This window comes from Metopolophium dirhodum, chromosome 5 (assembly GCF_019925205.1).
Source record: "Metopolophium dirhodum isolate CAU chromosome 5, ASM1992520v1, whole genome shotgun sequence".
NCBI lineage: Eukaryota > Metazoa > Arthropoda > Insecta > Hemiptera > Aphididae > Metopolophium > Metopolophium dirhodum.
This window is the reverse complement of record NC_083564.1, coordinates 3,445,246-3,465,378: the sequence shown is the minus strand read 5'-3', so window position 1 is coordinate 3,465,378 and position 20,133 is coordinate 3,445,246. Positions and strand designations below refer to the sequence as shown.

Here is a 20,133-nt window from a genome sequence, read left to right as displayed (position 1 = left end):
GTCGTCATATCATTATTATCGATCATCGGCAGAACTTAAATCGACGATTGAAAATCATTTAATAATAATAACAATAATAGACAAACACGAATTTTAAGCGCGTGTCTCCGGCACGCGTGATCGCTCCCCCCCTTTTTAAATCACCGCAGTTCGGCGATATGCGCGACCCATACCCATGCCCATATCGTATAATATATTATTGTTTTGTATTTGTGTACATTATTATATTATTATTATTATATAGCGCATGAAAATAAAAACGCTTTTAAAGTATTGATTTCAACAAATAGTTTCCGTACAACTGCGAGACGGTTGCATAATCCGCCCGCAGACTTTTGTACGTGCGATCTCGAAACATTTTTACATTACTCCTGTTTTGAATTACATGTTTCTTAATCCGGCAGTCGAGAGCAAGACGGTTATAGGTCGGTATTCTTTCTTATTCTCTCTCGCTGTCTCTCTATCTCTCTCTCTCTCTCTCTTTCGTACTGTCTCTCCTCTCTTTATTTTTGCTCTTCCCTCTCGCCCGACGTTTCAGTAGGGAGGCGGGGCGTGGTGAGTTATCGATATATATATATATGTATATTCCGTATATCTATATATATATCCGTTTTGTACTATATATAGTATATACAGTACAAAACGTAATTTTTTTCGAACCCCACCATTAAACTCGGATTACAGAAAATCGTTAAACGTACCATTGTAATGTGTTACACAAATATCTGGCGATAAAACCATTCGTTCTATTTCGCTATTGATGGACCGAAAGCGAACAACTAACATAACTCACAACAAAGGCCTTTTTTCTCTTTGCTTTTCCTCCTGTTTTTTTTTTCATTGCATCGTGAACCGCGATCGGGAGGAGGTCGTTCTTAATTAACTCAAAGGCTGTGATTAGATAGATACACAATCATGCTGTATGCGATAAAGACGACACAAAACGATCGACTTAACATTTTTTGTGACTGTATATATATATATATAGTGACTAGAATAAATAACGATTATAATGAATGAGAAATAATTCATGTTTGGAGGATTCCGCGTTACACAATACGTCATGTATAATATTATGCCGGTTGAAATGAAAAACTTCAAATTTTCGACGTGTTTTTCATTGTTGGTCCAAAATATGCAGGCTTCCTATAAAATGCGGCGACGATACGGAAAAGGGTCTGATCCCGAAAACTAGACCGCAGTTGGATTATTGACACACAGCATTATATTGTATGCAATAATGCGGTTTTCGGTACACTTTTTAACGACTCGATGCTCGTCCAGATTGACGTATCGCTTATAATATGTATATTATTGTAAGGTTGATTTTTTTTTTCTAACGTCATCGCGAGACACTGGTTTGGTTTTTTTTTTAAAATAGTCGCGAAAACGTAAATAATTTCAAAATATATGCCTATAGGTACTTCAAAATATAATAAAGTATTGAAAACGTTTTCCACATATCTAATGACGAAATGTACACAGACACGACAAACGGCGATAGTGTTTTTGATTAAAAACGATCAACTGCAGCGCATGCGTATTGTCGGGAGTGCGCGCGACGAAGAGCATATTTTGTTATTAGCTGGTTATAAACAAAAATAATTCCTCTCCGTATTACGACGCGTGGTATATGGGGTAGAATCACATTGTCGGGATATAAAAATATAAGGTCGTAACAATATTATACGAGTGTAATAATATTATAACGGTCAGTAGAATAATAATTACTATATTATTATATTAAACCTTTTTTTTTTCGTTATAATATTATTATAATATATTATTATTATGGTACGGTGGCGGCGGTATTCTGATACGGATGGTACGGACATAAGGTAATAATTTACTAATTTCGAAAAAAACGGACAGTATTTATGATTTTTTTTTTTTATAATATTTTTTAATTATTATACAGCTGATACGACCGCATTTTTACCATAAACACAAAGTTTGGCTAATGAAAACTCCATTAATTTAATATTATTATACTTATATATTATATACACGCCGTACCTATATGGCTATATACCATCTCTGTGTCCCGACGCTGCAGTGGTTTCGTGCGTGAAATTACGTTTTAAAGTGTTATAAAATTATGGATTAACCATCCAAGGGTGTGTATTACTGTATATATAACAACGTGATATATACAATACTAACGCGCCTCTTATAATACCTGTTTCGTTATTTTTTTTTTTCATTTATTAATAACAACCGGACCCATCTGTATATTAACGGCATACAAATTTTTATATTTTATTTTTTACTTTTAATGGCTCATGAAAATGCGAAATGTCCCAACGTACGTATACTATATATTCCACCCCTACGTGGAATTCATTTATGTGCATGTACATATATATAGAGATAGATAGAGAGGGAGAGAGAGAGAAAGAGAGAGGGGAGAGAGACAGACAGACAGAAGACAGACAAGAGACCGACAGAGAGAGATAGTGACAGAGAAAGCCCGGTTCGTTAACTTTACGACGAAACGTGTAACAATATTGTGCGATTCGTATATTATTATTATTATTATTATTCTCTCTAATTATTATCGTTTGCGCCGCGCTACTCGATTACGTCGGTTATATTAGTTGCGTGGACCGTAGTACTATACGAGTGAAGTATAATTTGTCGGTTTCCAAATGGTCGAGTTAATTAAATTTTCAATCTTAACACTCTGATTCCGGTCATTTTTAATGTCAACTAGCAGGTACGACAGCAAACATAAATCATCAAAAAAAAAAATCACAAATTAAAAGTTTGATCAATCATATAATTATTATACACGCTGTCTTATATTATTATTCCTCGATGTTATTAAACGGTTACAACACGTCGACTTCGTCAAAAAATTATTCAACTAACGGGGGGGGGGGGGGGCAGTGGCGCAACTACAACTTATGGTGCCCTAATAACAAAAATTATATGGTGCCCTTCGTTATATTATTTTCATTATACATTTATAGAATAGATCTTATATCTATATATATATATATATATATTAAAATATACAATATATATTAGTATATAGGTACTTCAACTACTTACGTAATGTATAATTAAATATAGGTATGAGCCAAGAGTAACATGAATAGAGTAGCTTATAAATAATTTACATAATTTAGCTTCTACTAAGTCATCTTCAGATAAATTAACTAGTGTAATTATTGGTTGTAAAAATCAAAGTTCTTATTTTAATGCACAAAATCTATTAGAAAATTGAAAAATAATAGTATAAATTGTAAAAAACTCGAGCTTTAAAGTTTTCTTCCGTAAGATTTAATCTCCTATCAAAGTCAACTTCATCAACATTTTTAACAGTGAATTCAGAACGAAATTCATGGTAGGTACTTACTTAATATTTTGAAATTCCTCATTTACCACACTATCGTTGTAAATATTAAGTTGTCACTCAACATCCTTAAATTCCTTAAATTTTGAATAATACAATTAGCCTCGTATAAAAGTTGACAAACATTGTGTAAATTAGTATTTTTACGATAAATATACTGCAACACTCAATATAATGGTCTTAATATTATATACCCCATATGCATAAAAAACAGAACAAATTCAATTTTTTCAGAATATTTTCAATAATTCTTTCTTCTTTTTTTAGACTTAATAAGGAAATATTGCTTAAAGATTTGAAAACATCAAAATCTTCTTTTAAGGCATAAAAATATACGTGTTGCGATTCCCAGCGAGTGGGGCATACTTTTTTTTAGGACTCTTTGTTTAATTTGATTTGCATTACATTCACTGAAAGCCAAAGTTGCCCATCTCGGTGCACTTGAACTGAAAAAATTGAATACGGCTCAAACAGTTTCAAAAATCATTAACACTTTTTGGTTTCTCTCAACAATATGTTTGCGAATGATTCATCGATTCTGTCGTCCGTCGTCCGTCGTCCGTTATCCATATACCATATAATAATATTATATATATTACTATTTTTGTTCTAATTTTAAATGTTATACTAATTCTCCTCCTAAAAGCGTCTTAATATTAACTTACAACCTAACAACAATTACGCTGACAACCTCAACCACTACCCGCCGGGTAGTAATATATAAATTATCATTATTAAAATCTTTAAATTTTATGTAGGGAATTTATTTTATAATAAATTAAATACCGACAACACAAATGCATCAAATGGTGCCCCCCCCCCCCCCAAATGTCAGGTACTCTGCCACTCTGGTGTTTGTTGTGCCATTGACCTGGGCGATTGTGATTTATAGCTATATAGTACCTACACGTTCGACAATTTCTGCGTTTCACGTAATATTATTTGTACGTATTTTCAAGTGACACTATGGTTTTTAATTTCATATTTTCAGAACTTAAATATTTTTCTGAAAACGTCATCCTTTAAATATCGAATATCGAACGAATATTTTATTATTTATAAGCATATAAAGTTTCGAAGAACGGACTGGTGGAAAGGACAAATATTCTTTTACTTCGCGAACTATAGGTGCAGGGCACCCACACCGCTCTTCCACACCCTAAATGCTTATAAATAATAAACTATTGATTTGGTATATACGATAAAATATTTTATACATCGAACATTTCGAAAAAATTTTCAACTTTGGCGTACGAAATTAAAAACAAGTGTTGCCATTTAAGGGATGGGGGAAAAAAATGATGTGTATAAATTCAAATTTCACTATGTAGCGCTTGTGTAGTAAAACGCTTAACGCATCGCCCGAAACACATTTTTATTGTATTATTGTTTTGCGCATCCGGCTTATTACCGCATTTTTTCTCCAAATAAATTATATTTTGCCGAGCGCGCCGATTTACATTTATATATTATATAGATGAAACACAATTTGTTGTAATTTTCCATATGTTATGACTTACCTACGACGTTGAGCTGGAATGCCAAACTCATTTTGGGTTCGGTATTTACTTGGCATTCATAGATTCCGGCGTCTCTCGGTTGAGCAAATTTAATCAGTAGGGTCCAATTGTCCGAGTTATCCGGGTGGATGACTTGGAATCTCTGGTCACTGGTGTAAGTCAGCACTCCTGCCGTCAGTATGTGCAAGTCTCTCTTCCGCATCCACGATACCTGTGTGCACACGTCAAAAACAACACCGTTAACAACGAACACAATAACGACAGTAACAACAACAACAACAACAACAACCACAATAATAATAATAATAATAATAATAATAACAATAATGAGTGGTTTTCGTTTCGTAGTTTCATTCGGGTTGGCATTGTATGGCCCAAGTATTATTGGTACGGACGAATGTCAAACGCGCTACGACCTACGGGACTACAGAAAGGTCATGTCGAACATTCTTTTCGACGAAATTATTAATATTATATTATGTGACGACCGGTAAAAATATCTACTGTGAAAATATCTCCAGAAAAAAATATTTGTAACCAAAAATGTCATTTTTGTAGAAAAAAAAAACATATACATATAGGTACTGGTATAACCGTCGTGTACAACTGCTTTAAGCGGTTTATGCACATAACTTAAAACTACACAATTATTGTATAAGTTGAGGTTGGTATAATACGATTATGCTCACTGAAATAATCACTGAGATAAATCGTATCGATTGATTTTTAGGTAGGTTTCTAGCTACAATGTAACACGTTCGAAACGCTTATTAATTTATTTTGTGTTGTGGTACTTTATTTTAATACTTTGATCTTGACCATTATTAACCATTATAAGTAAGGATAAATATTTTGACCAATGACCTGACAATCTATACGATCACAATTTATTATTATAAAATAGTAGAACCTTATATTTTGTATACAGAGTTTCTGCTATCCATTACAATTACGTTTTATTTTTAACTGTTTTTTTAACTTGAAATAAAATACCTGGTATTTTTTTTAAAACTTACCTATAGGTATTATGATGTTCGGTTGACTAGTAAAAAATAAAGTTCTGAGATAATTTCTCAGAAATATTCTAGATAGCCATCTCTTAGATATATAATTTGTGTAAACGTTTTAAAAATTTAATTATTGTAAGTTTTTCAAAGTTTATAAGAGGTATTACGAAAAACATTGTAAAACACTGTATATAATTAACAATATATGTTAACAATAATTATTATTATGGTCATCATGTTGACGATAATTCGTGTGATGATATTTCAATATTAGTTGTCAATCGGCACTTAATGGTAATCGAACATCGTAATTTACAAACATAATAGCAATAATAATATATGGGTATGTTAGGAACCATGGTTAATAAACAATTATTTTAATAATAATATTACAATTTTAACAAATTTTAATATTTATTGTTGGTTATATGGTTTTTTCCCGATTTTTAACAAAAGTTTTGGAGAATTTTCAATTTCTATCTCCCTAAGTAACTACGAGATCCAATTTTCCACCAGAAACTTCCATTGCAGTTCATGATCAGATCATTTTTTCTACTAGAAAAAGTGTTTCTAGACACAAAAATAAAAAAAACCACACATCGACGTGAAACCAATACAATGATCGCTCTGCTCAAAACTTATTGATTATTATTACGTTTATAAATTTAGAGCAGATACGTTATTTTATATCCAACCGAATATAACTGGTGTTAGTAATAGAAAAATAAAAAAAATACCATAAATTATTGTTTTTGATTATGTATTGAATTTAGCATCACATCGTCATGTTATGGTATAGACTTGCATGTTTATACAACAAATACAATTTTCTCTTTCAATTTATTTATTCAATAAGAAACAACTACGATAGATTAATTTTTTATTAAAGAAAACAAATTATAAAATATACCAATAATTCATTTGTTTGTTATAAAATATTTGTACATTATGTCTCGTTATAAAGTCAGAAAAGACGTGGAAAAAGTCTTTGATAAATTATGGATATTACTATATTATGTTTCGGTATAATTTCATGGTAAAGACATATTGTAAAACATATCTGCACAAAAATGTATTGCAACGTAGACAATTAACGTAATAAGATAAACCAAAATAGCACTCATCTTTTTTGAAACGAATACGTCCCTCATATATCATAATTAAACCCATAGTTTACTATAGAGGTTTTAGAACGATGAAAATAAAAGATCAACAATATTGTCAAATCTCATTCATCATTACATTATTTGATTTCTTCTTTAACTCATCAAAATCTAAATTGTACTCATATATTTTTACAGCTTATCCGAATAACGGATGATTTGACGTAGAAGATTAGTGAGTCGGAATGGATTTGGGACACTTGGCTCACTTCACTCGTCTCGGCACAAGGCAGTGAATCATTATATTATTATATCATTTTTAATTTGATAGCGATGAATAATGTTTCGATAAATCACGGAATTCGAAAAAACGATTTTAACCGTCATACACATTATGCTTACATGTTTATAGTACATTTTTCAAATTTTAAGTACTCATAAAAATAATTTATGAGTTGAGATTTCAGAATTTGTTGAACGCAAAAAAATACATATGATAGAGTAACGTTTCGTATTAAAACGTCATTCCTTAATAACCAAAACTACAAATTGAAGGGGAAAACATCGTCCTAAGTTTGCGACAAACTATTGAAGTTGCACCTACTGTCTATAACAGTTTATTCATACCAGAAAATCACATGATTAAATTGAACAAAGACACATTATTTCAAAGTATGAATCGCTTTGCTCAGAAACTAAAATATATAGAAACAAACACTATATTGTTCATAAATTATTTATAAGGTGTATTATATTATATCAACGAAAAAATGCATAGGAGGAAACCATTTAAATCAATGTCAATGATTATAATTTTAAATTAAATAACCACAAAATATAATTCAATTCTATACTATATAAACGGTATTTGGAATAATAATTATTCAGTTGGACGTTTAGTAGTATTTCATCAAAATTTAATTTAAATTTAAATAAAAAAAGAAAATGAAAAATGAACGAACTAGGATTAAATTAATATTAAATTGGTAGACGATTTGACATGATGCGAAAACCATTTCTTATTTTCAAACCAATGCTGTATTTATATATTTTGGTAAAAATGTAATTTAGGAACCACAAAAAAAAAAATGGTTAGTGGTGGTCACAAAAAAATACTATATAGTATATAATATAAAAGGTACCTAATATAAAAACAATACGATATCGGATTTGTCATATTTTGAGGGTAGAGAGAAAAAAATGAATTTTCTATACCACAGAGTCTGAATAAATGAAGATAAGACTTGTTTTCAACCATTTTCTAATCTAGAAGCCGACCTGTCGGGGCAACGCAATTACATTGAACATTTGGAAACAACTCTCTCTCACTCAACAAAGTAGTAACGACTTCCGTAAGTTTACTGTTGGTGTGTCGATTGAAAGAGAAATGAAAAAAAGAGGATTACTCGAGGATATTATGTTATGTTCATCCGTCGGATAGTGGGGAATTAATAAAGATGGACTTTTAATTATTTACGAAATGGATTATTATAGATTATAGAGAATATTAATTTACATTACTTACAAATATTGGGCTAATATTATTACATTTGAATAAAATAAAATATCTCGTCTCGTCGATATTTTAAGTGCTGAAATATAATTCAGGTTATCATTCATGTTAATATAAAATTCTTAAAATGTTGAGAAAATATAATGGAAATATCTATTAGGCTTTAGCCTATAGTAGTATTTCCATTGGTTTTCAGGTCAACGAATACATTTTGAAATTGTATAATATTTTAGAAATGGAAACACGTTAAGAGGAAACGATTATTAAAATGCTTTAAATTGTTGTCAACCAATTTTTTTTGTTGTTATATTTAAATTCAGCTATTTTAGCACTTACGGGTATAGGAAAATGAGTTAATAATACGATAAATATTAAATACCATTTAATATCCAAAAATTTAGTTTTAACACGTTTCTATTTTATTTTTAAAGTCAATATTAATAATATCTAACTTAATATTCGTTTATTAAATGAATTAATTTTCGATTCCGACTAAAGCGACGAAGCTACATCGGTTGTACAGTACTTAATGCGTTTTATTTGAACAGCACTCGTTGCGGCGGCAAACGTGTTCCGAATAATTCATCAACGGTATTATACCTATCGTATATTATGTACAATGGACTGGAAGTATTGAACAAGTACTATATTAAATAATATTGTACAATTTATTTCAAACTTCGAAATTAAACAAAAAGTTTTTTTTTTCCAAAAAAAAAAAAAAAATACAATCAATCAATAAAATCCATAACGAAAACGTCTAAAACACAATGTAAGTGTCTGAACCTGTCAAGTTTTTTTAAAACCGACACATTTTACCAACAAGTTCAAGACTATGAAAAACCACAAGCTCACGAACGATTCGACAAAATAATAACAGTATTTAATATAGAGATTGCACAGAGAATCGTACGTTTTTCTGTCTTAGTCCAATCAAGTTTTTAAATTGAAATAATTTCGTAACGTCCGTTAATGGTTTTCCGAGTGTTATACGTACAATGTATGACGTAGTGAATTGTTTAAAATAAACGAAAAAATATTGGATGTATAAGTTTCTAATATAATATGCTTGGGCGCTTGGCAAGAGTCGTTCATCGAAAATCGATTAATCCGTCAGTCGACGAGTTTATGCGTTTATTATCTTCTTACGAGGCGACTGTTTATTGTTCTTAAACTCGAAAAGACGAATAAGCTCATTATTAATACCCCTCCAGAGTGGACTACTTTAAACTGTAGGGTTGTAGTGGACCATATACTCCACAAGCTGGTTGCATAATATTATATAATGACATACACGCGATACATAATCTATTTGAAATTTGGCCGCCGCCACCGTATTTTAGGAATTCTGAAAAAAAAGTGCACAGGGCTTAAATCTTTTTACGCCGCGTTGTTCAAAAATCTGCACTAGAACAAATCAATTGCCACTGATTAAAAAACCCGTACATGAAACGCGATGTATCATACAATTTCATACCGCCAAGTGGATAGTTAGGGGGGGGGGGGCGGCGGCGACGAGGAGCGGTATAAAATACGCGCTGAATCGACTGAAAAATGTGTTCTCGAGACATATTGTTAAATTGTCGTCCACGTTAAATGTAAATATATTTTTATTATTTCTCAATTAGTTCTCATTGTTCGCGTCGGTACACTCAGATTTTACATAGAATTCTATCCAATCATTACGTATGCACACTCGCACTGCCGCTGCAGTAGGTATAATATTATAGTCTCGGCCAAGTACCCGTTATTGTACTCGTATGCTAATAATGTCGTAGAGTTCTTCATCTAACGCGATCTCGATAAAACGATGGTCGCGACGCACCTCACGCTCGTATTGGCCGACACCGTGGGAGCTATAAGTCGGCAGAAAACCACACGATATCGTCGCGCGTCAAACCTTTTTGTAATTTTTGTCCGACTTTTGTGCCCCCAATGACCGAAGAGACACTGTGGCCGTAGGCAATTTATTCCGTTTATTCCTGACGATTGACGTCCAACACTGTGACAGTAGGTATGATGTAGTCTCGGCCAAGTACCCACTGTACTCGTATGCTAATAATGTCGTAGATTTCTTCGTCTAACGCGATCTCGATAAAACGATGGTCGCGACGCATCACACGCTCGTTTTGGCCGACACCGTGGGAGCGATAAGTCGGAAGAAAATCACACAATATCGTCGCGCGTTAAACCTTTTTGTAATTTTTGCACGACTTTTGTGCCCCCAATGACCGAAGAGACACTGTGGTCGTAGGAAGTTTATTCCGTTTATTCTTGACGATTGACGTCTGTGACGACGCATTGCGTGCAAGTGCTCTACACCCAAGGAAACAGAAAACAGCTGGGTGTAAATCAAAAAAATCATTTTGAAAGATCCTGGGCGCTGGGGTGACGTCAACCCAGTACCCGGAATAAAGTTTGGAATTCTGAACTTCCTCATAAGTTACACTAAAAGTTACCGTGGTAACATTTCGTTATAAAATGGTTACATAACCTTGTGAAGTGTTGGTACAAAAATTCAAAACTCGGGATCCTGTGATGTATTCTGATGATCCTGGAGTGATGGACCTCTACACAGGCACGTAGCCAGAAAATTTCTATTAGGGGGGCTAACAATTTTGTGTCATAATTTGTTTTTTATGAGAAACTTGTAGAGCCTGTAGAGGGCTTCTATCTCCATACTTCCCCAGCCCCTTAGGCAAAATCCCATACCAATAGAATCTTAATAATTTTTTTACCTTTGGTTGGTTAAAAAAATAATTTTCATAGCTAAATACTAATCAAAAAATAAATTTTAAGCAACGTTCGATTTAAGGGGGCCCGGTTCACCCAGCATCCCCTGGCTACGTGTCTGCGGCTCTACAAAAGGTCATTTTTCGTTTTATATTATGATTGTAGTTGTTGAGCGTAGAGAACATAGGTATCGCTGTATAGTTAGTCTTACGAAGAAAATTTATTCCACGGTAGAAATGCGGAAAAATCGTCATCCATGGCGCCGGACAATACTATTATTATGTTCTTGGAGATGAAAAATGCTCGAATTTTCAAATAGTTTTGGCGATAGTCAAGGAAATATAAAACCGTACTCAATTTATTTTATTTTTTTTTACCGAATCTCGACCATTTTTAGTTGACAAGACTCCGTTCAAAAACGTTTTATCGCGAACTCAATGATTTATCATCGCCTTCGAATTAAAAGACGGCCGTCTCGGTGTCCCACCCAATAATCTCGTATGTCACTTTTTTCCATTTGGATTGATTTCATTGTCATTTACCGATCGGAGAGCGCCGCTATATCTTAATCTCTAAGTGTTTTTTCTCGAGAAGAACTCATTCCGATTTTGATTGCTTTTGAAGGCTGTATTATATAATTCGGTAACTAATCCAACATGTATTTTTTTAACGTACTTTGGCAGCTAGTGCTACCAACCAAATAAAAAACAAAACAATCGTTATATTCGTTCGGTTGTATAATAAAATGCACGTGTATAGTTTGAACGTCGATGACGTCAGGGATCCAGAAATATGGATCAATAACATAATTAAAATGACTTCTGTAATAATGCAACAAACCGTTATAAGTAGTAATCAATAACCACATTAATCAGGTACCTATAATATTTGTTCTCATTTGAAATTCGTAAACTATTAGATTCGTGCACAGTAACTATACACAATATGTTACTTACAATATTAATCAACAGCGTTCTATTACTTTATACAAGTTTAATCAAATTTTAAATACACATTTTTGAATACAAACTTTTTAAGCCATTTTTAGTTGGTGCTTATAAGGAATAAAAACAAATTATAATAGTTTTCATTCCAATCGTCCAAAATGTCCTGTTTAGTATTGAAAAAAAAATGTTTATTTTAAAACGCAATTATTGAATTACAATAATGTTTTGCTACGAATATAAATATAAATTATTTTTATAAATCTAATAATCATAACTATACATTTTGTAGGATTTAAAGTGCATGAAAATAAAGTTTTTTAGTTGAAATAACAAAATGAAAATTGGATTTAAAGTCGTTGAAAACAGATTAACGAATTCTGCTTTATACGAGAAATATTATGAAATTGTTCAAATATAATATATATATGAACAATTTTATAAAGGGTGTACAACAATAATTCGTGAATAGAATGAAAAACCATTGCGAGCATATTGAACGCGGTCATCAGAACCGGAAATATAATCTCGCGTAATGTATTATTTTTCTGTACAGACGTTTAGGACGGAACTACATATAACAATATTGTTGTACCCGCTGTACAAATGTAACTGCGGATTACTCGACACGGAAGTGCCACACAAAAATCAGATCATCTTAAAATAATGTACCTACACGTTTTTTTTCTCGCGCATTTTTCAATTTAAAATAAAACGATCGGTTTTTCTGTAGTAAAATAATAAAATACTCTATTTGATTTTTCGTTTTCACGTTTTTATACTACAGCGGCGAGAAACTATTGTAACGTTGGGACTATTTGACTTTATACATATTATTATAATACATTCTGTTGCACACTCGTATGGTGGATGCAACTGAACGGAACCGCCGATAATGGCTGCGTTGTGTTTTGGGTGATAATTTGATTAAAACAGAAGCGAGGAAGAGCGAATCGCTCCGATTTCCTGATTTCTATTTCTATACTAGCATTATATGAATCTAAAATTGTATTTATCGTATTGTTTTCTGAGAATTCCGATTATTACTTGATTACATCCTGGTTCGAGAGTTCAAGACATGTAGCGAGTGATTAGCGAAGACTTTAGGTAACCCCACCGCCTACCCGTCTGGGACTTCCAACATATAGTTACGGTTGAAAACGTGACATGAATAAAAATATCGTGGGTATTCAATTAAAAACGACAATTACAAATGACTAATTGAAATTTTATTTACTTTAATAACCGTTCAAAATTGTATTTTCAAAACAACAACCTTGTCTGTATGTTAACATTGAATTAGTTAATAATTATTATATTTGGAGAACATAGTAACGAAAAAAGTTCAATTTGGTTTTCGATCTCGTGTACTGGAATTGTTGAAAAACCGACACGACTATATAAGAGAACACACAGAACACGCACTATACATACAATAGCACACCATACGAGGGTATTCAATTGAAAAAAAAATATAATCCGAAATAATGATCTGAGAGCAGTGTGGTTTTAAAAAGAATAGACCAAAAAATACTATCGTTATTAATATTTTGTGCAAAAAGTCAACGCATACCATACACAGCTATTAGCGACTTAGGCGAAGAAAGTCGCGACGGATGTACACGACCCGTGCGCCTACATAAATAACGTATTCCTGGCGTAGTTTTATATAATATATAATATATATATATAAATATGTGTATGTGTGTATGTGTGTATATGTGTATATGTGTGTCGTGTGTGTGTGTGTGTGTGTGTGTCTGTATGAAGGTAAAAAAAGAAAAAAAACCATACGGAAGTCGCGTTCTGTCATATCTGGCTGCTGCGTCGCCTACAAAATACAAACACGTATTGTTTGCCCGAATTGCCGACTCACTTTGTTCGAATGGCTTTGTGAATGGGGTTTATTAAAAACAAAAAAAAAAACGGTACGTGTAAATGAAAAATTGCTTTTTCGCGCGAGAAATAAGTCATACGAACATCGCGCTAATATATACATTCATATATGCACACTGCAATATATTTACGGTAAAATAGTACCTATAATATAGGTACGTTTATTAAAGACTAAAGTACCGTCTATTTAATTGTAATACGTACTAAAACAGGTATTGACGTAGATTTATGTTTATTGACGCCCTGCAATATTTTTTTCTTTGTTTTAATCAATATTATATTATAAAGAACCCGCGCAACATTATATTCGAATAGAAAATACAAACTAAAATAAATTAATATAATTTAATACTATAGGTACAGCCGCACAGACATACCGTTTTTTTTTTGTCTTGATTTAGGTACGTTTACTATACTTAATGTATTTTTAATTTGTTGTAATTTAAGCTCACATTATAGGAACCTATATTACAATATCCAAGCACACTCATGCATTTGAAAGATATTTTTTTTTATTACAACTATATAAAATAATTAAATTTGGTATCTCCAAAATGAACTCGTATTTATAATAATTAGCCATTCGATTAAATCGACAAAATACAAATAGACTAGATAAAAATAAAATCATAAAAACAATTTGTCATCGTTCGGCTGTTTATCGGCAGTGAATCTTATCGTGCGTGAATACAATTCAAACTATATTATTTAATTGCTGCGTCAACCGAACAATTGTTTTCCCGAACAAATACATAATGTGTAGGTACACCGTACATTGTAAAACAAAAAAATCATCTTGATGCAGAGTAGAAAAGAGCAAATTGCAAACCTATACCATTTTTGATAAATTTTAAATCGTCATTACATAAAATCATCCTCGGAAGTCGGTAGGTTTTGGACGGATCTGAAAATGATGAAGAACTGTGCTGTGGGCTCGACATAAATATGCGTGAGACGATAAATTCAATTTTTAAACTAAAACCTATATGATTTGTAAGTACCTATAATAATACCTAGGTACATATTTTATATGTGTTTCAATTTGTATTCGAGATGGCCGACAACAACGAGGCGAATGGTCATAAAAACTGAAATGCAGTACAATTGTTTTAGTAACGACCAGAGAACATAACTTTTAGCGCACTTTGGACATCAAGTAAATGTTGTAGGTGCGAAGTTAAAATTTCATCTATGGCCACACACGTGAGTCAAAAGGACATAAAAACACCTAAAAGCCGTCTTCTGAACACACGCTGAGAAATATATATATTAGACACGTTTTAAACTAAGAGCTGGGCAGGAATAGCAATCATCAGAAAGTATAAAAAAAAAAAAAGAACAATGGAACAACCACGTACCTATATACACACACATATATATATATTGTCTAAACAACATTGTTGAATCCTTCGTTGTTCAGAGAGAATAGAATTTAAAATGGACAAAGAAGAAAACATGTCATTCTTGGCAATTCGTTAAGTACAATAAGAGTTATTTGAAATAAGTTCGGGCTGACATAGAACGCGGAATACATTATTCAGAAGGTTTAAACTCGGCAACAAATCTATAATTAATTTTAATGTGAGAGATTGTGGCGCTGTATACCCTCTCTGAATTAGTTTCAAATAATGAATACGCTGAAGCCCGGAAATTAAAAAATATACGCAAGTACAGACGAATATAAACTTTCTAGTTTCGGTCTACAAATGGCTAAAAAATAAAATGAACGGATTACGTCTCCTATTAATTCGACCAAGTGGCTGGTCGACAAAAAAATTTCATCAAATTCACTCCGTCGGTGAACATCTATCGAAATGATATACATTAAAGCTCTGCGTGCGAATTGATTTCCCAGTACAAAATAAGTAAATTTATCACGATTTCACGGGTGAATCATGTTATACGAACTTCAATTAATTCTGCCACACAAATTCACACACATAAAGTAAATCCTATTTGATTTTTTAAGAAGAAAACAACTACTTTAGTTATAAATATATCGTCTACAAGAATATAAATTTACAAAACCCATGGACAAGCAGTCAATACTCTACGAATGTTTTAACAATTGTATATAGTTGACGGTATAATATACGGTATATCGGTATTCTTGCGCTTAGAGAAAATGGTAAAAACTCGACCCGTTTAAAGTACCACCCACACTCAATTTCCGATCTTCAAAGATGAAACATGAAACTTTTCAAGCGTTCTTTATGCATGAAAAAGGGCTCACAGAAAACAATAATAATACTGAATATTATTAGAAAACAGAAACACCACAAATTTAATATTATAATATTGTCTTAAAAAAGTATTAATTCTCATTGCAGTATCGCGTATTACGTAAATATGGTTAGGTTCTATATAAAAACAAACTTTACTCGTGAAAGGATTAAAACAATTATTTTAAAATAAATCCAAATATTTTGGATAAAAAAAAGTCATACGTGAAATTCATGTGAGTATTTTTCATTTTCATTTATCATATACTAACGCCAGCCACCGCTAAACTTGGTTATATACATTGACATTAGCGTTAATATAATATTCGATATCTTTTTTTGAATAATTGATAAATTACCTACCATTGTATTTAGCAGAAATATTTTTGAAATTGTATGCAGAAATGACTGATAAGTGATAACACACAATAAGTGAGTTGGGTTAGGGCAATGCTTGGACTGAATTTACCCTATAGCTTTTTAAAGTAAACTTAACCCCAAAACCTCAATGGTTTGAAATAAAATACAATTCACCGAGACATATAAATCGATATGCTATGTATGTCAATATAAGTTAATAATTTATTACATAATTAAAGTATACAATTTTTTGGATTACTACGACTTGTGTTTCGTTGTTAACATAGAATACTAATTTAAATAAATTTAAAATAAAAAAAACTTTCTGTTATTATTTTATTTAAAATTAACTTGACGTAGGTAATGGGAATTAAAAATACATTACAATTATATCGATGCAGTATAATATATATAATACAATTAGTTTATGAAATACATATCAAACGTACCTATATTTTATTGTTAAATGTATATTATTATACCTGAATGTACTTTAAATTATTTTAAAAATAAAAATGAATTAACCGGGGAAATGTATAGGCAATATCGGTATGTTCCTGTGAGGGAGGAAAAATATAATATGATACAGTTGATTTTTTTTATTAAGGAGCCCGATGCCATTTTTTTAAAATTTCCGCTGTTTTATAAAAATATAAAATATAATATTATAAAATTTTATATTAGTAGGTTAGTAGGATGTATTTTATCGAAAAAAAATGACTCCACGGGATTAATTTTTAGACCCTGTAGAATTGTCGGATTTTCATAGCTATTTTTTTATGTGAAAGAAGAAGACTTCCCCTAAAGGCTAATTTTTTATATGGTAGAATAAAATTATGAAAAAACGCTTAAAATTGTATTATTTTTGAAGACGTATTATAAAGTTTGAGGTTTTAAATATAAGTATTACAAAATTAATATTAAAGGTTGTACAACCTAATACTATGATCGATTGTTCTATTTTTTGGTTTAAAATTAATAGAATATATTAAAATTGTGTCAAGTCTTACGATCTAGTAAATAGGTTCTGTTAAATAATACACATTCATATATATATATTATGATTGTAATTTAAAATTGTATGGCATACCATTTTCACCACAAATGGTAAACTTTAGACTAAAAGGAATAATATATATTTCTCGAAAAGAACTTCCGTGTGAACTAAAACGGTTGGGTATTACGTTTTTGGTCTTCTTGTGATATACATTTTTGATGAGAGGCTTGGAAATTTATTATACAAGTGTTACGTCTCTGCAGAAAACACTTTAGCGCCGATATTGATCTCTTTTATATTTGGAACCAATATGATCACAAAAGAGGATTTTTAAAATAAACTTTTACATTTAAAATGTAAGATAATTGTTTATGGACGGATAAAATATATCCCATTTCGGATTATTGTCGTAAATGAATCATTTTTAATATTTACTAAACATTTTATATCGTATATTTTTTAAATGCCTATATTTATCTTGCGGCTTAAACTCTAAACCGAGAAATGGAAAATAATGAATTTAAATGTGCGCAAATTATTTATGCATTTCGCAATATCAGTGAGAGTATTATACATTTTTAAAATATAAATTTAAGTGAAACGCATTATTAAATTTTATGTAGACAAACCAGAGAAGTCACCTAGTCACGAGAAATCGCATTAAATCAAACAAGTAAGATAAAGTATGACGATGCATTAAAACAAAATCTTTATTACAAATCAAAAACAGCTTATACTCACCAGATACGGACGATTTCGATGATTTCATTTGTTGTGATAATATTACTAAATGTAAATATTATACACGTCTTGTAGCACATAATATAGAAAATTTTAAATATCAATAATAATAACATTGAAATTTTTGTACATTTTCGTGACGCTCATATTATTATTTTATTATTGTTTGCCAGACAAGTTTTACAATATGGTCTGACAGGGCCCGGACGCCGCCATGATGCATCAGGTTTGCACAACGAGCGGCGCAAACATTCTGGACGCGTTTGCTACTCGTCCGTGGGCAAAGTTCGCCGAAGTAAAACTTCGACATACCTACGAGGGCGCCCGCAGGAATACAAACCATGGGTGGTGGGGGGGGGGGGGGGTTGGTGCAAAGTCAAAAGTCTCTGATAATACGGCTCATAGGTACTATTTATTTGTTTGTTTTTTACAAAAGTGATAAAACAATTAATATTAACTAAAATATATAACCAGGCGGCCCCCCCCTGCGCAAACCTACTCCGCGGCCATTTTACCAGTAAGTCTTTCATTACCCGCCGATTGTACAAACCTACCCACGTTTATATTATTACAGTACACACGCGGCGTGGAAGTGCGATGATAAATTCTGAACGAACGGTCGAGCGAGACAGCAGGCACGTCTTTCCCGTCCTAACATGGCGTGAAATATCATATTAATATAATGTAAATCACCGACGACGACGCGCCTCTTACCACGGAACAATGTAGACGCAGCGCTCGATCAGCTGATCGGGTTCTTGTTTACCTGCGGTCCAAAGACGTCTGAACCACCGAAAAACACGGTAACGAGCTCGCGCACAACCCGCGGTCATACATTTGTCTACCCGAGTTCCGGTAACGAACGCTGCCGCCGTGTTCAAGGCCACAGTCGTCCGATTAGGCCAAACCACACGGTGTCTACGGCCTTGATCGGCCATACAAGCGGCGCCGCATCCGGTCACGAATTTACGGATATTGTATTATATTCGTTTAACCGGAAACTGCGCACAGAAAACACCGGATGCGCGGACGGTGACCAGAAAACGGTTCGGCCGAAAATCGCGAACGCCGACCAAACAAACGACCAGTTTCTTGTTCACCAAATGAATTAATATTATTTAGTTGATAACGAATGCACCGGGTGTAGGCATTGTAATTAATTAATAACCACCTAACCACACGGGGAGATGGAAAAGTATAGTGGTTGAATATTTTCAACTATGCGCCGGTAACTTTATAATAATTTTGGTAACGTGTTCACCGCACGATTTACACGGAATCCCGAGACAGTATAATATGTACTTTATGTTAACGTATTGAATAAGGGTAATGTCCCGACTGCGTCCCGTTTTGGTTTTGACCTTTTTTCATAGTCCATTATGTGCGTCCGTGGCCTTTTGACGAATTATATTTCAAAAATCCCGAGTGCGTCTACAGCTAAAATTTTCAAGATACAGAACCGACAATCGACTACGATACTACGAATTTACAATTATATATATAATTTTTACAACAATGACTGTGGCAACGGTGGCACATTTTATTATAACTTCGATAATGCCAGTGCACAAGTACGGCTCACTCAGGTCAATAAATGTGTATAATGAATTGATTTGCAAAAAAGTGCCATAACAGACAAAATATAGTCATCCGTGTTTTTAATTTTCGAAATTTTCAAAAAATGTAAAGTTGAATTAGATAATGTTATACTAAAAAAAAAAGATCATACAAAAATTAGT

The 20,133-nt window shown here is 32.3% G+C and overlaps 1 protein-coding gene across 1 annotated transcript in view; it reads right to left on the bottom strand.

Annotated features, from left to right (window-relative positions):
- LOC132945872 (inactive tyrosine-protein kinase 7) overlaps positions 1–20,133 on the bottom strand; it is a 244,087-nt gene that overhangs the window by 54,842 nt on the left and 169,112 nt on the right. The window contains exon 3 of the mRNA XM_061015671.1: positions 4,879–5,089. Coding sequence (XP_060871654.1) covers positions 4,879–5,089 — 211 coding nt within the window. The remainder of the gene's footprint in view (positions 1–4,878; positions 5,090–20,133) is intronic.